The 21,428-nt window shown below is 43.8% G+C and overlaps 2 protein-coding genes and 1 pseudogene across 3 annotated transcripts in view; 2 read left to right on the forward strand and 1 right to left on the reverse strand.

Moving 5' to 3' along the window:
- Positions 1 to 21,428, forward strand: part of LOC149301485 (uncharacterized) — a 251,973-nt gene that overhangs the window by 154,536 nt on the left and 76,009 nt on the right. The window lies entirely within an intron of this gene.
- On the forward strand, positions 6,992 to 12,711 carry LOC149301489 (uncharacterized). The gene is made up of 2 exons (XM_089484066.1): positions 6,992 to 7,047; positions 11,116 to 12,711. Exons 1-2 carry the CDS (start codon positions 7,014 to 7,016, stop codon positions 12,099 to 12,101), a joined length of 1,020 nt encoding a protein of 339 aa, XP_089340192.1. The 5' UTR covers positions 6,992 to 7,013; the 3' UTR covers positions 12,102 to 12,711.
- LOC149301490 (uncharacterized) overlaps positions 20,199 to 21,428 on the reverse strand; it is a 45,269-nt pseudogene continuing 44,039 nt past the window's right edge. Inside the window, exon 5 of the transcript XR_016272238.1 lies at positions 20,199 to 20,895. The product of XR_016272238.1 is annotated as an uncharacterized LOC149301490 (transcript). The remainder of the gene's footprint in view (positions 20,896 to 21,428) is intronic.

Here is a 21,428-nt window from a genome sequence, read left to right on the forward strand (position 1 = left end):
ACTCTCTCTGCCTCAGGGAAGGCAATGGCAAACCTCCTCTGGACAACTCTTGGCAAGAAAACCCCAGGAGAGGTTCCCCAGAAGTTGCCAATGACTTGGAGGCACACCACAAAAACTACAAAGCCTCAAGATAGAGACAGTGTGGTTTATTTAGTTCAGGGGTAGGCAACCTTTTTGAGCCGGGGGCCGGGTTGCTGTCCCTCAGACAACTGGGGGGCCGAAGCCAAAAAATAAATAATTAATTTTTTTTAAAAAAAAATTAAATAAATAAATAAACCGGGACAAATATTGGACAACATTTTCAAATGGTGGACCCTTTTTTTAAAGAAAGTGGAGGGCACGCAAGGAAATTTGCTCATTTTTTAAAAAAATGTTAATATAAATGCATGTTTCTGAGGCGTCTATAGACAATTGCCCCCCTTGCCCCTGCGCGCGAGGCTAAAGGCCCCGGTGGCAATCGGTGGCAGGACCGGGCTGGGGCCGGTCCCAAGGCCTTGCTGGGCTCCATTTGGCCCACAGGCTGCAGGTTGCCTGCCCCTGATTTAGTTGCTGGAGCATTGGACTATGACCCTGGAAACCAGGGTTCAAATGCCCTCTTGGCCACAGAAACCCACTGAGTGACCTTAGGCAAGAAGTCACACTCTCTCTCTCCCTGAAGGCCTCAAACTGACAACTGCCAAGCTGTGTAGAAGAGGTAGCCATCTTGGGTTCTGGTGGCCATTTTGTGCTGCTTGTGACTGTGGGGAATAATGTTCCGGAACCTTCTCTGAGCCTCAGTTGAACAGAGGCTTCTCTTTCTCTCCTGAGGCTCCAGAAAGAGAAGGAGGCCAGGCTCCTTGGGCCAAAAGGGAGGAAGTGTGTCCCTTTCTGTGTCTTTTTTGAGAGGGTTTTCTTAGCTCTGCTCCTTCTGGGGAACATGGGTTTTAAAAACGATCAGAAATAGGATGATAGTTTTAATACAAGCCTTGTTCTTCACAGACATTGGGCTTTGGCTTCTAAGAAGAGACTTGTTCCCCAAACAAGGCAAAAAGTAGCTCCTTTGGTAGGTTTTAAAAGTCTCTCCAGTTTCAATATTGAGAGATTTTCAGGGAAGAAGGAAGGAGCCAGACCAGACCAGACCATCCCATATGACCAAGAATGTAATATACAAAGATGCAAACAAATAACAACAAGAAGAAAAAAGACTAGACTGAAAAACAAACTGCTTATATTTTTAAAAAGCAGAACTATTTTTAACAGGATAATAAGTCAATTTGGGTGCCTCTATCCTTTTACAACCGACAGGCTGTATCTGCACTACAGAAATAATCCAGTTCGAAACCGCTTTAACTCTCCTGGCTCCATGCTATGGAATCCTGGGATTTGTAGTTTGTTGTGGCATGAGAGCTCTCTGGCAGAGAAGGCTAAGTGTCCCAAAGGTAAAATCCCAGGATTCCATAGCTCTGAGTGGTTAAAGTGGTGTCAAAGTGCCTTATTTCTATAGTACAGATGCAGCCTTCTTGGGAAAGGGGCTGATGCTGGGGAAAAGAGGAGGAATGCAGAAGGAAAGGAGGACGGACGGACGGACGGACGGACGGACAGAGGGCCACCTGCAGCTGGACTGGCCTCCCTGAGCGGTCAAGACCTGAGTTGGGTTGTGGACGATGGGCTCTCTTAATATTAATATCGATATCTTTCACTATTGATTGTAATTAAGGAGGGGATCAGGTTCCTCCTTTCAATAGCATCAGGGAAATGTTTAGATGTGGTTAAGGTTTGGAAATCCTGTTTGGGGTCCCTTCTGACTTTGGGGCCCTTTCATCCTCTATTTTGGTTTCCCTGAATGCCTCAAACTGAAAACTGCCAAGCGCTGAGTCAGAGGCAGTCATTTTGTGCTGCTTGTGACTGTGGGGAATAATGTTCCGGAACCTTCTCTGAGGCCTCATCAGTTGAACAGAACTCTGACCTTCCATTTTGGGGCAAAGGAAGGAAGGAAGGAAGGTGGAAGGAAGGAAGGAAGGGGGCTGTGGGGGTCTGAGGAAGGGGAGGCAGGGGACTCAGGGCCAGTGGGGAGGCTGGGCTTTGGGGGCTGGGAGGGAGAGGTGGGAAAGAGACCCTCCCTTTGGGCCCTAGCTGGGGAGGGTCCACCGGTCCTTGCCTCCCCCTTTGGGAAAGGAGACCCCCTCAGCCCCCTGGACTCACTCCTGCCACTCATTCCTAGAATGGCTGGGACTCAGAGGAGTTTCCTAGGTATTGCCACCTTCTTCCCTCCATGGCCATTGGCACTGACCTTTTCCCCATTGCCTTCCCTCTCTCAGCCCTGTGGACCTCCTCCTCCTTTTAAGGAAGTTAAAAGAAAGAAACATAATTTCGGACATAAATAAAGATTCGACATTAACATCTAGCCAAAATAAAATTAAGAAGAACTTCCAAGTATTCTATGCTAAATTCTATAAAGGATCTCAAACGTCTAGAGCCAAAATAGAGGAGTTTTTGGAAAAAAGCTAACTTAAAGCCACTTTCAGACCAACAAAGAAATATATTAAATGGACCAATAACAACAACAGAAATCATCTAAGTAATAAGAAAATGTTTAAAAAGGGAAAACACCAGGACTGATGGCTTCACCACCAGTTATTATAAAGTATTTGAGGGTCAATCACTCAAATTAACGATAAATGCCATCAAAGAAAACCATTATCCTGAAACATGGAAACAAGCTTTTAGCCGATAGACTCAAAAAAGTTCTTAAAGACTGGATTCATAAGGACGAATCAGGATTTCTTCCTCACAGACAACTCAGTGATAAAATAGGAAACATCTTAATTATACTTGAATATTTTGAAAGGCACAGCAAAAAAAAGCTTGCTCTTATCTTTGTTGATTTAGAAAAGGCCTTTGATAACATAGGATGGGATATGTTATTTGTGACACTTGAAAAAATCGAAATAGGAGCTTCTTATTTAAGATGGAAAAAGGCAATGTATAAAGATCAAAGAGCCAAACTAATTGTTAACTATAAAAAACAGAATAATTTAAGATTTCTTAAAATGAGAGTCTTCTCAGACGACATTTGTATTCCCTGGAGAACCCAGAAAAGAGAACAAGACAATTAATGGATGTAATAGTGGAATTCAAATATGTTTCAGGACTAAAAGAGAAAAAACAACATTAATAACAAAAAATATGGGAAAAAGGAAGAACAAATCCTGGAAGAAATTAGTGGATTTAAAGTGGGAAAGGATGTTAAATATCTAGGAATAAATTTAACAAATAAAATTCAGATCTATTTCAGAATAACTATGAGACACATGGAAGGAAATCAGAAAAGAACTAGAAAAATGGCGAAAATTACACTTATCGCTATTAGGAAAAATATCACTGATCCAAATGAGTTTCCTTCCTGAAATGCTGTTTCTGTTTCAAGTGATACCCATCATCCAGAATGAAAATCCATTGAATCTATGGCAAAAGGAAACATCAAAATTTATTTGGAATTAAAAAAGAGCCAGGATAAAAACAAAAATACCTTGTGATAATAATAATAATACTAATAATATGTTTTATTTATATACCGCTATTCCGCGATGATCATAGCGGTGTACAGTAAAATCATAATACAATAAAAAACACAGTTAAAGGAGAGAAGTCTCATCCTTCAGGCAGTCCAAGATGTTGCTGGGTCTGCCTGATGGCTCCCTCTGAGGCCGAGATGACAGTTGAGGAGGGAGGGGCCTCTTCCTTCAGGCAGTCCCTGATGTTGCTGGTCTCCCTGATGGCTCCCTCTGAGGCCGAGATGACAGTTGAGGAGGGAGGGGCCTCTTCCTTCAGGCAGTCCCTGATGTTGCTGGTCTGCCTGATGGCTCCCTCTGAGGCCGAGATGACAGTTGAGGAGGGAGGGGCCTCTTCCTTCAGGCAGTCCAAGATGTTGCTGGTCTGCCTGATGGCTCCCTCTGAGGCCGAGATGACAGTTGAGGAGGGAGGGGCCTCTTCCTTCAGGCAGTCCCTGATGTTGCTGGTCTCCCTGATGGCTCCCTCTGAGGCCGAGATGACAGTTGAGGAGGGAGGGGCCTCTTCCTTCAGGCAGTCCCTGATGTTACTGGGTCTGCCTGATGGCTCCCTCTGAGGCTGAGATGACAGTTGAGGAGGGAGGGGCCTCTTCCTTCAGGCAGTCCAAGATGTTGCTGGGTCTGCCTGATGGCTCCCTCTGAGGCCGAGATGACAGTTGAGGAGGGAGGGCCTCTTCCTTCAGGCAATCCAAGATGTTGCTGGGTCTGCCTGATGGCTCCCTCTGAGGCCGAGATGACAGTTGAGGAGGGAGGGGCCTCTTCCTTCAGGCAATCCAAGATGTTGCTGGGTCTGCCTGATGGCTCCCTCTGAGGCCGAGATGACAGTTGAGGAGGGAGGGCCTCTTCCTTCAGGCAGTCCAAGATGTTGCTGGGTCTGCCTGATGGCTCCCTCTGAGGCCGAGATGACAGTTGAGGAGGGAGGGCCTCTTCCTTCAGGCAATCCAAGATGTTGCTGGGTCTGCCTGATGGCTCCCTCTGAGGCCGAGATGATGACAAAAGTAGAGGAGCGCTGGGTTTACCAAACTTAAAACTTTATTATGCTGCTTGTTGTTTAGTTTGGACTAGAGAATGGGTTTTGTTAGAGAATGAACAATTGTTATGTCTGGAGGGTGAACATTTAAGATTTGGGTTGAATGGATACCTAATTTACGGTAAAGAGAAAGTTCATAAAGAAAGCACAAATCATTTCGTAAGAAAAGCTCTATTGAAGATCTGGGGAAAAACAAGTGTAGAATATGTCCAAAAATACCTTTATGGCATACGACACATGAGGCTCTTTTCGGGAGGAAAAGTATCCATTAAACTAAATGGTTAAGATACAAGGATGTACTGAAAGAATCACAAGGAAAACTAGAGATCAAAACACAAGACGAACCTAAAGAATCTGGCCTAGATTGTCCCTGGTATCTTTATCGTCAGATGAATGAGAGGTTTAAAATAGATGTGAAATTAGAAGGAATACAAAATGCAAAATGGGAATTGTGGAAGCCATGCTCCATGTTCATTCCATGCCTGATGAGAGTGTTGGGTGTGAGGCATTGGAGAAGCATCCAGCTGTGTTTCTCTAGCCAGAAGCAAAAGGAAGGCCTTCTCCTCTGAGGGCCACTGGGGAGGTCAGGAGGTTTCAGCAGATGATGCGCTCATTTCACATCTAGCTACAGGGACATAGCCAGGGTCCTCTCCAATTCCCCATCCCCTGACCCCCCTCCACTCTCACAAGGCATGGAGTGTCAGGACCACGGTCAACAGGTCTGAGGAAATGACATGCATGTGGCCACTAGGTGGAGCTGTTGTGGAAGTCATTGACAGCTCTAGTGGCAGTTAGATGTGTCAGCATTTAAACAGTGCATCACTGGAATGTTGATGCAACTGTCAACTGTCATTCTCAACTGTCACTGAGGAAGAGTCAGACAGTGTGTGCCTCAGATTGGGTTGTTACTGGTGTGGATAGTGGATGGTGTCGATGTATATAGTGTTGCACACAGTGGAACTTCTTATAGGAATAAAAGCCTCATCTGAGAGAAGATTACAGTGTCTCTTTGCTCACTGAGAAAGCGACAGGTGTTTCTTCAGCTCACAATCTACTGATTACAGTCAAGGTGGATAATCTGGTGCTATCCGTTAACATGTTGCCTCATGTGCTACACAATATAGCAATGTCCAAAGCGTTTTAACATGGACTATCTGTTGTGTAGGCGAGCTGCAGTGAATCTATGCTAGGTCCATGGGGCTTTGTTTGGTGCAGAGGGAGGAAGGGGATGTCCATCTCTGCATCAGCCCAAAGAAGGCATATGTCACCTTATCTCACCAGCAGCATGCTGTTCTCTGTGTCTTTGAGTGATGCAAGGTTTCTTGACAAACCAAGCCTAACCCTAGTCTCTTTTCTCAGGAACTTCATCTCGGTCTCCTTGTACACAGCTTTGGGCCATATATTGCTGGAAGAGATCCAAGCGCAGGGCCACCAGGAACCCTCCCCCCCTTCCCACCTAATGGCCAACACAGAGGCCAAGCAGAGGGAGTTGGGCTCCAAGAGAAAGAGGCTGTCAAAGTACAACAACTCTTTGGTGAGTTGACATCCTGGCTATTAGTTTCATTTCTGTCACTGCTAGGCCAGCTGATGAAAGTGAGTGGAGAACATATTGTTCCAATTTGGCAGAGAAAGTACTGGGTAATCTTCTGTCACCCCACTTTTTCAGGGGCTTTCAAAAATGTCGCAGTTTCTCTCTCCTCCTCCCACTTCTCCTCAGCTTTCTTGAGTTGCTGCAAAATGACTTCCAAGGAGTTTGCACCCCATCATATCAAAAGCGGGGAGAGGAGAGGAGATACATTGCCAGGATCTTCCCTTGCCAGGAGGCTGAGACAAAAGCAAACTGCTGTGCCCTTCCTAGCTTATGTGATCTTCCTCATAAACAACTTTGGCCATCCTCACCACCTTCTGGTGTTGCTTGTCCACATGTGCCTTGCTTTTCCTGTCTGTGAAATGTTAGGGGATATGGGAGACTATCTCTGGATCTAAATTGGGGGTGGGCCCAGTGGCCCTCAAGTCCAGAGTGCTCCCCAGAACTGTTTTTTTGAAAAATGATATTTGCCTCTGAAATTTGGCAAGAAATAGCTAAATGCACCATATGTGTTTGGATAGTCAGTATCCTAATCCATCCTTAATGGCCTTAATTATGTTTTTTATTATATTGTATATTATATTGAAAGGATTCAAGACAATCTGATCTCAAAGGGCAGTAGCTTTTTGCTTGCTAACAGAATTTAAAGTTTATTTCCTGGACTGAATTCTGAAGTGATGAAATAATATTTGGATGCACCATGTGCTTTCCTCCCCTTTTGCTTAGTCACTCTCTGGATGAGGGCTATTTTCTATTTCAGGTGACCTTTGCAGATGTGGCAGTATATTTCTCAGAGGATGAATGAAATCTGTTGACGAAGAAACAGAAACTTTTGTACAATTATGTAATGATGAACAATTATGAGAATGTGGCTTCTGTAGGTAAGGAACCTGAATCCATGGCTCTTTCTATAAAGACTGAGGGCCCTTTCATACTATATTATCATGTCACTATGGTTCCACTAGAATTATAGAGTCATAGAGTTGGAATAGACCACAAGGGCCATCCAGTTCAACCCCCTTCTGCCATGCAGGAATACACATTCAAATCACCCCCAAGAGATGGCCATCCATCCTCTCTTTAAAGACCTCCAAAGAAGAGGACCACCAAACTCTAAGGGAGTATATTCCACTGTCAAAGAGCTCTTACTGTCACCAAGTTCCTCCTAATATTTAGGTGGAACCTCTTTCCCTGTGGCTTGCATCCATTGTGGTGTCTCCTTTTCTCTGTAGCAGCAGAAAGCAAGCCTGCTCCTTGTGCAACATGACATCTTTTCAAATATTTAAACATGGATATCATATCCACTCTTTATCTTCTTTTCTCCAACCTAAACATAACCAGCTCTATAAGCTGCTCCTCATAGAGCCTGATGGTTTCCAGACCCTTTACCACTTTGGTTGCCCTCCTTTGGACATGTTCCAATTGTCAACATCCTCCTAGAATTGTGGGTCCAGAACTGGACACAGGATTATTCCAAATGAGCCCTGACCAAAGCAGAATAGAGTGGCACTATTATTTCCCTTGTCTAGAAACTATTCTTGTATTGAGGCAGCCTAGAATCACATTGGCCTTTGTAGCTGCCTCATCACACTGTTGGCCCATGTTCAACTTGAGGTCTACTAGGAGTCCTAGATCCTTTTCAAGCGTAGTTTAATTGTGATAGCAACATCCTGTAGAATATTTGAATCTGTAGTTCAGTGAGGCACTATTGCTCTCCAGGTTCTAAGGATTCTAAAAACCCCATCCTAAACTGCCAATTCTAGGATTTTATGGGAAGAAGCCATGGAGATTAATGCTTTTCTCACCTAAATAGTACTCAGCACATCCCTGAGCAAGTTTCCTACCTCTTTTGGCCCCTCTTCCATCCTGGAAGTTGCCCCTGAGATCTTCTCCAAACCCCATCAGTAGCCCATGCCTGTCTTATAGATGTTTTAACTCTGTTTTAAGGCTGCTCCCTGACACTTCACCCTCATCAAAATTGGAGTCCAGGTCCCAGCCCCCTTGCTCTGCCTTTGCCAATTACTTATTTGTATATTGATTATCCTGCCTTTCTCAACAAATGGGCCTAAAAGGGATGTCATACTGAGGAGGGAGCTGACTTGTTTTCAGCTGCTCCAGAAACTGGGACCCGGAGCAGTGAATGCAAGCCACAGGAAAAGAGATTCCACCTCAACATTTGAAAGAACTTCCTGACAGTAAAGGCTGTTCGACAGTGGAACAAAATCCTTCCTCGGAGTGTAGTGGAGTCTCCTACAAAATCCTTCCTCGGAGTGTAGTGGAGTCTCCTTCCTTGGAGGTCTTCAAGCAGCGGCTGGATGGCCATCTGTTGGGATGCTTTGATTGAGAGTTGCTGCAGGCAGGCAGTTGGACTGGATGGCCCTTGCGGTTTCTTCCAGCTCTATGACTCTATGATCCCTTTTATGCATCACACTCTGTGGGTTTGTGTCTGTAATAGAGAGACGGAGGGAAAGTGAAAAATAGAAAGGCAGGGAAAAGAGGCTGAAAATGAGATGCTGAAGCTGTGCAGATGGGCAAGAAGGAAGGTTGGAGAGCGGAGGGAGAAAGGGAAGGGGATCTCGCAAATGGGAGCCAGGAGGGGAAGGCAGGAGCAAAGCCAGGATCTCCTAGCTCTGTCCGGAGAGGAAGGGACCTCTGGGAAAGGCCAGGAGAAGGGCCTTGGGGATTGGGAGGCAGCCAACAACCTGACAGATTTTAAGAACTGAACTGGTGAGAACCAGCTCAGACCCTTGTTTTCAGACATATTAATGGGTTCCATTTAGAAATTATGAACAATGTCTATGAAGAGAAGAAAGGGCAACACAAAAATTCCTTTTTGTCTAATGTTTCTTTTCCAACCTGAGCTTGCTTAGCTTCATGGTTGATTCCAGAGGCCCTTTGTTATCCAAAATGCTGGAGTCTGGGGAGGACACTCCCAAGTGCTATGCTTTCAGGGGAATTTCATACTTAGCTCAAAGGAGATATTGGGGCAACAGCAATATAATAATAATAGTAACAATAATAATAATAATAATAATAATAATAATAATAATGATTTATTTTTTGCCCGCCCAATCATGAAGAATCCGGGTGGGTTACAACAATAAAATAGATCAAATTATAATAGAGTTAAAAAAAACCCCTTGACCTCCCCCCCTCCCATTCCCAGTATTAAAATAAGATTAAACAGTATTACTATAAAAACAGTAAAAACATTACAAAACATTAAAGACATTAAAATATAGGTAGAAACATAGGTGGGGAAAGAGTAGACAGATAAGGGGACAAATATCTCTATATCTGGGGAGGGTAACTAGGTTGGAAAGGCCTGCCAGAAGAGATCCGTCTTGAGTGCTTTCTTAAAGGCTGTCAGAGTGGGAATGTGACGGATCTCCTCCGGCAGTCGTTCCATAGTTTTGGAGCAGTAATAGAAAAGGCTCTCTGGCACACTGATGTTAGCCTAGATTTTTTTGGCTGTCGTAGATTTCTTCCAGAGGACCTTAGTGTGCAGGACAGACAATAGGGAAGGAGTACTCTGGGCCCAAGTCATCCCGTTCCGGACTCCCCCCCCCCCACCGACGTTAGAGGAATTTGTGTATTCTTGGGCCCTATTTAAATGAATAGGACTCCGCACAGTGGAGCGGCCGCTCCCGCCACAGACACAGGCGCGATTAACCCTTATGGGGCATGTCGCCCATTTTCCCAGTGTGGCTTTTAGTGTATGCTGAAATCCACGTAAGGCGTGTCTGCGTATGACGCATGTACACTGTACACGCATGCACACACATATAGGTGTTCACACAAACACACAAGAACTAGGTAACAAAGGTAGGAGTGGTGAATAGATGTTAGGCTTTGCTAATGGTAATACATAACCTAGACGGAACTTGATTCCAATTGCTGAGGGTCCAGAATAGGGAGAGACATCAGTAACTCCCATGACAAGTGGAGCTGACGAATGTAGTGAGGTGTTTAGCAGTGTAAACCGAGTGTCTGTCTGCAACTGGACTGCAATATTTATACTGAAATTGTTGGTAGTGGGCAGAACCCGAGTTTTCTATAAGGTTTAAATCGTTTTAGAAAGTTTCCTGGCTGGGGAAAATATGGTCCAAAATCAAATTGAAGGCAATGGGGGCTTGGTGCAAATACCTCAGACATAAGGGATTAGCACACTGTTTCTCAGGTCCTTGTTGGCTCCGAATTCCAGTCCTGTTCACAAGTGAATGTACAGCGCAATGTGAGCACGATGCTCCCAGATGCAGCTCAACAATAACATAGCACAGTATGCAAACAACTTTCCAGATACAGGTACTGGCAATGCACAGACCACAATTCACACTTAAAAATAAGTCACAGACACAGCTGATTTCATCTGAATCTTTGGAGGTTCTCTATCTTGAGTTGCAAAATAATAGAAATATTTGCAAGCTCCCCTCTCTGAATTCCATCATGTTCGCCATCTCTTGTATACACAACTCCAATCCAATCCTATCCACAGCAATCCACATGTGAGCTGTATACTGTATTGTTTGTGATCCATCTCCTGGTGCCACACAGCATGAAGCGTCCTCTGCAGTTAGCTTGCATCATGCCATGTGCTCTGACTTAAGAATCTATGGCAGTCTCACAGGATATGCGGCCACTTTTCAATCAAAATATTTGTACAGATGTTGAAAGAATATTTTTTCAACAGTATGTATCACTATCTGCTTCTACTGATTACCTCAAGGTAGTTCCCCCACAATCTCCTCTTTGCCAGCTCCTGTGAGTAAGGATATAATCGTTTCATGGATTAGGGGCATCTGAAACAGGGTCATGCTCAGGTCACCCACCCCAACTTTATTAATTTAATCTCAAATAGGGAGGCTTGAACGTAGGGCTAAATCTTGGGCTAACACCTTTCTCTCTTAACTCTGATATTCAGTATTATCTGTCATTACCCTTCTTTACAGAAGAACTTGTCAGTCACGAGAGAGTCCACACATCAGAGAAGCCATACAATTGCCAGCATTGTGGGAAACATTTTGCGTACAAGTCGATCCTTGTCATGCATCAAAGAGTCCACACCGGAGAGAAGCCATACAAATGCCAGCATTGTGGGAAATGTTTTTCTTTGAAGGGAAACTTAGTGACACACCAGAGAGTCCACACAGGAGAGAAGCCATACAAATGCCAGCATTGTGGGAAATGTTTTTATTTGAAGGCAGTCTTAGTGAGACATCAGAGAATCCACACAGGAGAGAAGCCATACAAATGCCAGCATTGTGGGAAATGTTTTTATTTGAAGGCAGTCTTAGTGAGACATCAGAGAATCCACACAGGAGAGAAGCCATACAAATGCCAGCATTGTGGGAAATGTTTTTATTTGACGGGAGACTTAGTGAGACATCAGAGAAACCACACAGGAGAGAAGCCATACAAATGCCAGCATTGTGGGAAAGGTTTTTCTTTGAAGGCAGTCTTAGTGAGACATCAGAGAATCCACACAGGAGAGAAGCCATACAAATGCCAGCATTGTGGGAACTGTTTTTCTTTGAAGTCAAACCTAGTGACACACCAGAGAATCCACACCGGAGAGAAGCCATACAAATGCCAACATTGTGGGAACTGTTTTTCTTTGAAGAGAGACTTAGCCAGACATCAGAGAGTCGACACAGGAGAGAAGCCATACAAATGCCAGCATTGTGGGAAATGTTTTTATTTGACGGGAGACTTAGTGACACACCAGAGAATCCACACAGGAGAGAAGCCATACAAATGCCAACATTGTGGGAACTGTTTTTCTTTGAAGAGAGACTTAGTGAGACATCAGAGAGTCCACACAGGAAAGAAGCCATACAAATGCCAGCAGTGTGGAAAATCCTTTTCTAGGAGGTCAGGCCTATTCAGTCACCAGAGAGGCTACACAGGAGAGAAGCCATACAAATCCAAGAAGTGAACAAACATTATTTTTGAAAAGATGGAATACAAAAATATTTTTTCAATCCAGCGGTGCTAAAAAGCCCTTATGAATTTATTTGTATGGTTTTTCTGTCCATATGTCTTTTTATGTTTAAAGTTATGTTTTGTTAAGTTTAGGTTTTAATTGCTACTAGTATAGATAATTGCTTTGGGTTATAAATTTGGCTGGGGATTATGGGCCGTGGTTTAGGTTAGTCAGATGGGGGGCTGGGATTTGTTGCAGCTAGCTAGAATAGCAATGATCGCATTCGGAATTTGTGGGATGCTGGCTGAAGAAAGTTGGGGACCGGTAGTAACAGAAAGGGATCTAGTTTCTTCGAATGTCTGGGGCATGGAGAGATTGTGCGTGTGAGAAGGATGGCAAAGTGGGGCTGGTTAATAATGGGGATAGATGGTGGGAATTGTTGATGGGGGCTAGGTTTGGTAGAAGGTGGAGTTCTAGGTTTTGGGGTTTCAATATATTCTTTGGCTTGGGAGGGCAGTTCTGGCTTAAATACTGATTTTCTGACTATGTGTTTTCAATAAAGTTCTTTGCTATTTCAACACACTGGACTCTTTGATGCACGGAAGTTGTGAATTTGCACAACACTGACACTTTTCTTCTCTCTTCAGTCCTCAGCTCCATTCCCAGCCATAAGAACACCAAAGGCAAACACACACACGAGATACGAGCCGAGTTAGATGCCAGCATAATATAATAATAAAAGATTTATTTCTAGCCCGCTCTATGAAGGAGAAACTGGGCTGTTTACAACAATAAAATACATCGAGGTTACAATAAAATCCCAAAGAAATCAATCCCTATGCCTACTCCCCTCCCGATCCCAGTACTAAAACTGGATTAAACAATGACAGTATAAATGTTGGGAGAAAATGCAGAGATGAACTCAGAGTAATCTTGGAAGCTTGTGAGTAGATAGACAAACTGGCAGACTGGAGCTTTGCCAGGAAACATAGCTGATAGATTAAAGCACCGCAGGCTGCCTTTTCTCCAAAGAGGCACTGTTTATTCTTGGTTGCAAAACATACACAAGAGCTAAACCCACACCAACCACCAATTACAAAACCCACACTGTACAATATATACACTTTCAACATCCAAATGGGCTGCTTTGACTCCGTAGGTCAGAGAAAACCTGTCCATTTGAACAAAGAGTAGAAAGATGAGCTGGTGCCCCTTTTCCATATTGCGTCTTCTCTCCTAAGGCCAAAAACCTACTGCATAAAAGTGTCCCAGACTCACTTGGCTCCCTTCCTCTGGGTCAGAAAGCACTGTCTGGTTCACGATCGCCGTCTCTTCTTCATTTCGCATGATGCCTTTGCCATTCATCTTAAGGCCAAACAATTTTGTGGAGGGACCTTTCTTCTTTCCAATTCCTTTGTCTGGAGAAGAATTTTTTTAAAAAGTATAAGAACAGTCTAACAAATAAATACAATTTTACTTCAGCAAATTAAGTGAAACTCAGAAATAGCATCATAGGATCTATCAGGCAGAACTCTCTTCATCATGTAAACTTTTAACAGGTTCGCTAGTGGTCAAGTTGAAGGCAGTTCTTCATTTGTCTGTGTTCAAAGGAGGTTTGTCATAGGCCACCTCCATCATAAAACTGTGGATGAAAAAGCCCACCAGCCTCTATGCCTAGAAAAGAAATTGAGGGCACCTTCCTGGTAGGATTTTTCTTCAACTGCCTCCCAAATAATATGTCTTCTGTGAAAGATTACAAGCCTTGTGTTTCTTAAGGAGCAAAACATGGCCATGAAAGAGGTCCATACATTTCTGCACTGGGTTGAGAAAGTGGAAGGAGACACAGTTTTCTCCTTCTCTCTTCTTGCTTGATCTTGGGGTCATTTGGTGGAGATGGGAAATTCACGGCAGACAACAGCAAAACAAAAACCACATTTCACACAGTTCATGTAAACTTTGACAGACTGTGACTTCCATATTATTGGGGCATTGGATTTCCTCCAGGTTTTCATCCATGGGGCTGGAGCCCATTTCCAAAATAGAGTCAGCCCCAGAGAGAGCTCAGACTAAAAGACAGAGCAGATTCACCAACCCACTAACATGGAAGTCTCCATTCACTACTCTCTATGTGATATAACTCCAAGCCATTGTCCTCCAATGTCCTCTTTCCCTCCCAGTTAACATTTGTAGATTATCCCTTGCAGATCTTGGAGAACGAACTTCCAACCGAAGGAACAGCAGCATCCTTATTTTAGTAGCATGTGTTCTTTTTTAAACAACGCTTTTGTTCATTCTATATTTTGTATCCTAAGCCACCTTGAGACCCATCCATGGGAGAAAGGTGGGATGAAATGTAATAAATAACAGAACCATATAGTCCAAAGAACGTACAATAGGAATGAATGAATAAGAAGGATGCTTTCAGGTGAGATCAACCAGTCCAACTTGTGATGCCTTCACAAAGCAGGAGTAGGTTCCACTGTAAGAAAGACAGTACTCAAAACACTGACATAAAATAGGAAACAGGCAAACTAACCCAGAGAAATGCTCTTGTCCTGAGGTCTCTCCTCCTTCTCTCAGCCTCAACGGACTCAACTCCCACCTTGGCCAAGATTCCCAGTTCTTTCCAGGGAAACCAACCAAAGAAACACATTCTCCTTGGTTCCATCTGACCACTTCTCCATGAGTCCAATTACATGGGTTGCATTTCTCTTAACAGGATGATTTCAACTGCTTTTTAACATTTCACAGTCAGCTCTCAGTATCCACAGATTCTGCATCTCAATATATCCCCAAAAAGCCAACCTTGATTTTGCCATTTTATGTAAGGTGCATCATACTACAACCCCATTGTTTGTAATAGGACTTGAACATCCACAGATTTTGGTTACTAAGTGGGGTCCTGAAACCAAACCTCAGCAGATACTGAGGTCAAACTGTAAATAATGTTCAAATTCTTTTTACTTTCAGAATAAACAACCATACAATCAATAAAATTACAATTCAAACATACATCACTCTTGTTCTTATTTTTGTTCTTATTATTACCATCTACTTCTTCCATACACATCTTTCTCCTTCCTACCTCCTCTATTCTTTAAATCACATGTCATCCTACCTTCCTATTACCTTCTTTCTCATTCTTTCCACCTTTCTCCTCCTTTCTTTCTCTCTCCTTCATAACTGCACCACTCTCTTTCTCATCATTCCACTCTACACAACTTTAACCTCTACTTTCTACACTTACAACTACCTTCAACTACATAACTAACTCTCTTTTTACATCTATCTTCTTTCTCCCTTTCTTTCTCACTTCTAGAAGAATAGGAAAGAAGATCTCAATTCAGCTTCCTCACTTCTAATTTATTCTATACTTTACCGTGTATCATAACTTTCCTTTCTTTCTCTATTTAATATTTACTTTACTACTACATTTCTATCCTGTTACTCAATTTACATTCTTCTACTCTATCCAAAGTTCAGTTAATACACAGAGAAGAATCTACAATGTCATCTCCTTCTATCTCCTTTGAAGGCTGACTGATGCATTTCTGCATCATTAGATACAACAGTGATGACTCCACTCCACCCTTATGCCTTCTAACTCTGGGTGAATATAATAATAATTATAATTATAATAATAATTTATTTGGATCCCGCCTTTTCCTGAAGGAATCAAGGCGGGTTACAAGAAAAAGTATCACATGGAGGTTTTTGCAGCTCTTTGCAGCTCAGATCTGAAGCCACTGCAGGCCAACTATGCGAATTCATGCAATAATGTGAGTGTTATCACAGGCGATTCCTTTCTATGGGGGCTCCTTCGATGGGGCTTCTGCAGTGATTCCAAAGTGACCCCTCATTTTGGTGAAATCCATAACAAGCAAATTCACAGAAACCGCTTCCAAGCTCACTCCAATTCCATTCCGAATTGGTCTGGTGTGAAATGCAGCTTCACTTCTGCTCTTTTTTACCATCACAAACCCCCCGGTTGCAAATTTCCCATGATGCAGCGCTGCAATTCCCCCCATTTCCTTCCGGTGGTCCTTTCGCTTTCAGGGCAACCGAGGGGGGGGGGAATAGGCAGCCAATGGGAGCGGAGGAAGGTCCAGGTAAAGGGAAGGAGGCCACGCCCTTCAGGAATGGGGAGCCAATGGGAAAATCACATTAGTCCCCATAGACTTCGGTTTTATCAATCAAGAACATTCCCAATACAGTGGAGCCTCGGGTTACGAAATTAATTCGTTCCGCGGCCGCTTTCGTAACCCGAACGGCTTTCGCAAGCCGAATCCCCATAGCCGCTAATGGGGAAAAGCCGCGATTTGGTGTAAAATCGCGCCGAAAAGCACCAAAAGTTTTTTCGGGACCCGAAAAAACTTTCGTAACCCGGATCAATAATTTCCTATGGGTTTTTTTCGGGTCCCGAAAAATTCGTAACCCGGGTAATTCGTATCCCGAGGTTCCACTGTACAACGCCTCCCTCTTGTGGATACTCAGAGCACAGCAGCCTCCTTGGGCTTCTCACCAACTTCTATCCTGGAGCGCCATCTGGTGGCAACTTTTGGCAATTCACTAATAGCAGTTAACCAAATTAAACAGTATATAAAACAAAAACATGAAACAATCTAGACAAGGAAACTGTTACATGGATTTGTAATTAGTTGACCTGCGAAAACTGAAAGGGTGCTCAACAATGACTCCTTTTCATCCTGGAGAGAAGTGACCAGTGGGGTGTTCAATGGTGCTCTGTCCGGGTCCCAGTGCTATTCAACATCTTTATCAATGACTTGGAGGACAGAATTGGGGCCATACTTATCAAATTTGCAGATGACACCAAATTAAGAGGAGTAGCTAATACCCCAGAGGACAGGATCAAAATTCAAAATGACCTGAATAGACTAGGAAGCTGTTGCAAAACTAACAAAATGAAATTCAACACGGAGAAATGTAAGGTATTGCATTAAGGGCAGAAAAATGAAATGCACAGATATAGGATGGGGAACACCTGGATGAATGAAACTACGTGTGAAAGGGATCTAAGAATCAAGTAGACACAAGTTGAAAATGAGTCCACAGTGCAATGCAGCAGCTAAAAAGGCCAATGCAATTTTAGGCTGCATCAATAGAAGTATAGTGTCTAGATCAAGGGAAGTAATAGTGCCACTCTATTCTGCTGTGGTCAGGTCCCACCTGGAATATTGTGTCCAGTTCTGGGCACCACAATTCAAAAAGGACATTGAGAAACTGGAGCGTGTCCAAAGGAGGGCGACTAAAATGGTGAAGGATTTGGAAACCACAAAGGGACAGTCTCAGTGCTTCAGGCAAAGAGCATCAGATTGAAGTCACAATGGGACAGTCTCAATGCTTCATTCAAGGAGCATCAGCTGCCCTCAGTTTGCCTCTGACATCTTCCTCCTCCACATCTTTGTTATGCCCAAGTTTTAAGGGCAACCTGTTTAACCTGAGAGTGTGTAATGAAAATTTCTCTTTCTGTGGACTTATTCAGAGCAGGGATAACACAGATAGTGAGACACCAAATTTGGGTTTAAACACTATACACGTAACATTTATTAAATCACAAACATAATACAAACATTGATTATCAAGAGCTCTTCCATTCACTCACACATTCATACAATACTCACACACACTTTCCTTCCGCCGGACATTGATCATTTGTCCTCGAAGGCGGGGGATGACATTGTTGCCGTGCGGTTGGAGCCAACAAAATTAGGGTGAAAGCCAAGGCTCCTTATACTTTTCTTCTCTCTGGCTTTTGGCTGCCGAAGTCTTGCAATATTGCAGCCCATTACTCAACCTCTTCTTTTCGGGAGGAGACAGCTATTCAAACAGTCCATGCTGTTCAAAGGCAGGTCGTTCTGTTCAAATCAGCCCATTGTCCTGTCAGTTCCTCTTTATTGTGACTCAGGAGAAAAGGCACCTTTCCGGTCATAGTTCGACACACCTGAACAGCACCCCATTTCAACTTCCAAACTCCTCAGCCTTTCCTCATCTCAGTTGCCAAATCCCTCCTTCACATCAATGCTCTGCGCAGAACCAGCTTGTTTAGTTCTTTAGCTTGTTTTAAAACACCATTCCTTGGTTCTTTGGTTCTTCAGCTCTGGGTTTAAGTCACAACTCACACATTTGTCTTACATTTTTAACTTGGACACCATCCACTTCATAAGGTCCTTTAATTACTTGATTTCTTCTTCCATTCGATAAACTTCTACCTGGGTTTCTTCTGTGCTGGGGCGGCTATCCCACTGCCAGGTCCCAGGCTGTCATTCCCTCCCCCCCCCCCCCCCGACGGCCTTCCTTTCCCCATTCTGGGGCCGGAAACCCAAATCCTCCAGTGGTAGCCTGGATGGTGTGAGCTTCATAAGGTTTCCCAGTCTTGGGCTTGGCCCTAGTTCCTCTGAAGAAGGCACCTGCTCCTCCACCACCGGGATCTTCAGAACCACCGGGTTCTCCAAGGACTCTTCTTGTTCCTGGGTCTCCATTGGAGGTAAAACTGTGAGACTTTGCAAACAGTGAGATCTGGAGTCAGTCCTGTGCTCAAAAAATAAAACTCATTTGAAACAAAAGAAGCTTTATTGATGAATCCAGGCAGAAACATCCATTAACACCTTTTTGCAAAGTCTGAAGTCCAAAGGAACTAGCTCAACCCCTCCCTAAGCCAGCCCCCAATTCCCAAGCTAAAGCAACACAAGCGGAGGTTGCATAGATACCAAGGTTGTCTATACTTCCCTTCCCTTCTCCCAGACAGCCTCACCTTGAAGAGCGGTGTTCCCAAGCCAGCTTCACTCCTCCTTGATAACCATCTACAGCTGCAACCCCAGCCCCTCTCCAAACGCCCTGCTTAATCTAAAAGCCACTCCATCTGCCCTTCTATCATTTTCCATTACGGGCTTTCTATAACCCATCACTCTACACTACCTACTATGAACTACAACTATAACTCCTACTTTAATAACCAAACCCTAATATTTTACTCTTTATGACAGAACCCTTATACACTGTTTCTGACACGCAATGGGCCACTCCCAATCCTTCAGGTATACAGCACCAGTCTGAAGTGACAATTCTCCCGTCTCAACCTTTCAGGAACGGAGCATCAGCCTGAGGTTGCAATGGGCCAGTCTCGATCCTTCAGGTAAAGAGCACCACCCTGAAGTCACAATAGTTCCGTCTCTATCCTTCATCCATGGAACATCAGACTGAAGTCACAATGGGCCAATCTCAGTGTTTCAGGCAAGAAGCATCAGCCTCAGGTTGCAATTGTCACGTCTCAAACCTTCAGGTAAGCAGCATTTAGTCCTGGGCGACCGCAACATCCCCCTTGATGCCCCTCCTCAGCATGCGCAGGGATTGCCAGGGCCTAGAGGCTGCTGCTTATTCCACTGGGGGCTTTGCGGGAAAGGAAGGTATGCTCCGGGGGTTCAACAGCCTCCCGTTCCTTCCCTCCTTTATTCCTGGAGCCCAAGGTGCAGAGCTGGACTCAGGAGGGAAAGGCAGGAAAGGAAGGCTCTGCTTTGGAAATATACCTCTCTCTATGTATCCTGTATGTTTGTGTGTGTATGTGTGTGTTTGTGTTTGCCTCTGCTGTTATTACGGCTGGGAAAGGAGCTGAGGACTGAGAAAAGAATAAAAGGTTAGTTTTGTGCATCAAAGAGTCCACTGTGTGGAAATAGCAAAGAACTTTATTGAGAACACATGGAAATCCATTGTTTAAGCCAAAACTGCCCACTCCAATCCAAACAATATACCAAAACCCCAAAATCTAAAACTCCCCCCTCTTCCAAACCTAGCCCCCACCTCCAATTCCCACAGTCTATGCCCCACAGGAAACAAGGCCACCTTTGCCCTTCCCACAAACTAGCCCTTTCTGTCAATACCTGCCCCCAACGTTCTTCAGCCAAGATCCAACACATTGCAAAAGCTATAATTCCCATAACTATTCTAGACAGCGCTAACAAATCCCAGACCCCCATCTACTTAACCTATACCCCAACCCACAATCCCCACCCAAATTTACAAACCAAAGTAATTATCTATACTATTAGCTATTAAAACCTTAAAATAACAAAATACAACTTTAAAACACAAACAGACATATCAACACACAAAGCTTACAAACAAAATCACAAGGGCCTTTTCTTAGCACCACTGGATTGAAAATATATTTTTTGTATTCATTATTGAGAAAAATAATGTTAATTCACTACTGGGATTTGTGTGGCTTCTCTCCTGTGTGGACACTCTGATGTGTCACTAGGACTGACTTCGAAGAAAACCCTTTCCCACAATGCTGGCATTTGTATGGCTTCTCTCCTGTGTGGATTCTCTTGTGCGTTACTAGGTATGACTTCAAAGAAAAACATTTCCCACAATGCTGGCATTTGTATGGCTTCTCTCCTGTGTGGACTCTCTGATGTGTCACTAGGTATGACTTCAAAGAAAAACATTTCCCACAATGCTGGCATTTGTATGGCTTCTCTCCTGTGTGGACTCTCTGATGTGTCACTAGGACTGACTTCGAAGAAAACCCTTTCCCACAATGCTGGCATTTGTATGGCTTCTCTCTTGTGTGGATTCTCTGATGTATCATTAGGCTTGACTTCTGAGGAAAACATTTCCCACAACGCTGGCATTTGTATGGCTTCTCTCCTGTGTGGACTCTCTGATGTACCACCAGGATTGACTTGTAAGCAAATTTTTCCCCACAATGCTGACATTTATGTGACTTCTTTCTTGTGTGGATTCTCTCATGACTGACAAGTGATTCTGTAAACAAGGAAAATGACAGACGAGACAATCTCAGCGTTAAGAGAGGAAGATGTTACCCCAAGATTTAGCCCCACATTCACCCCTCCCTATTTGAGATTAAATTAATAAAGTTGATGTGAGTGACCTGAGCATGACCCTGTTCTGGATGCCCCCAAATCCATATAATGATTGTATCCTTACTCCTAGGAGCTACCAAAGAAGAGATTGAGGGAACTTTGATGAGAGAATCAGTGGAAGCAGATAGTCAAAGGACTGTTGAAAAAATATTCCATTAACCATTTGCAAAAATACCTTGATTGACAGGTGGCATCTATTTCGTGAGACTGCCATAGAGTCTTGAGTCAGAGCCCAAGGCATGATGCAAGCTAACTACAGAGGATGCTTCATGCTGTTTGGCTCCAGGAGATGACTCACAATCAATACAGTATACAGCTCACATGTGGATTGGTGTGCATTGGATTGTAGTTGTGTGTACAAGGGATGGTGGATAGAAGTCAGAGAGGAGAGCTTGCAAATATTTCTATTATTTTGTGAATCAAGAGAGAGAATCTC

Source organism: Sceloporus occidentalis, unplaced genomic scaffold (assembly GCF_023333645.1).
Source record: "Sceloporus occidentalis isolate IW3139 unplaced genomic scaffold, rSceOcc1.0.p SCAF_21, whole genome shotgun sequence".
Lineage (NCBI taxonomy): Eukaryota > Metazoa > Chordata > Lepidosauria > Squamata > Phrynosomatidae > Sceloporus > Sceloporus occidentalis.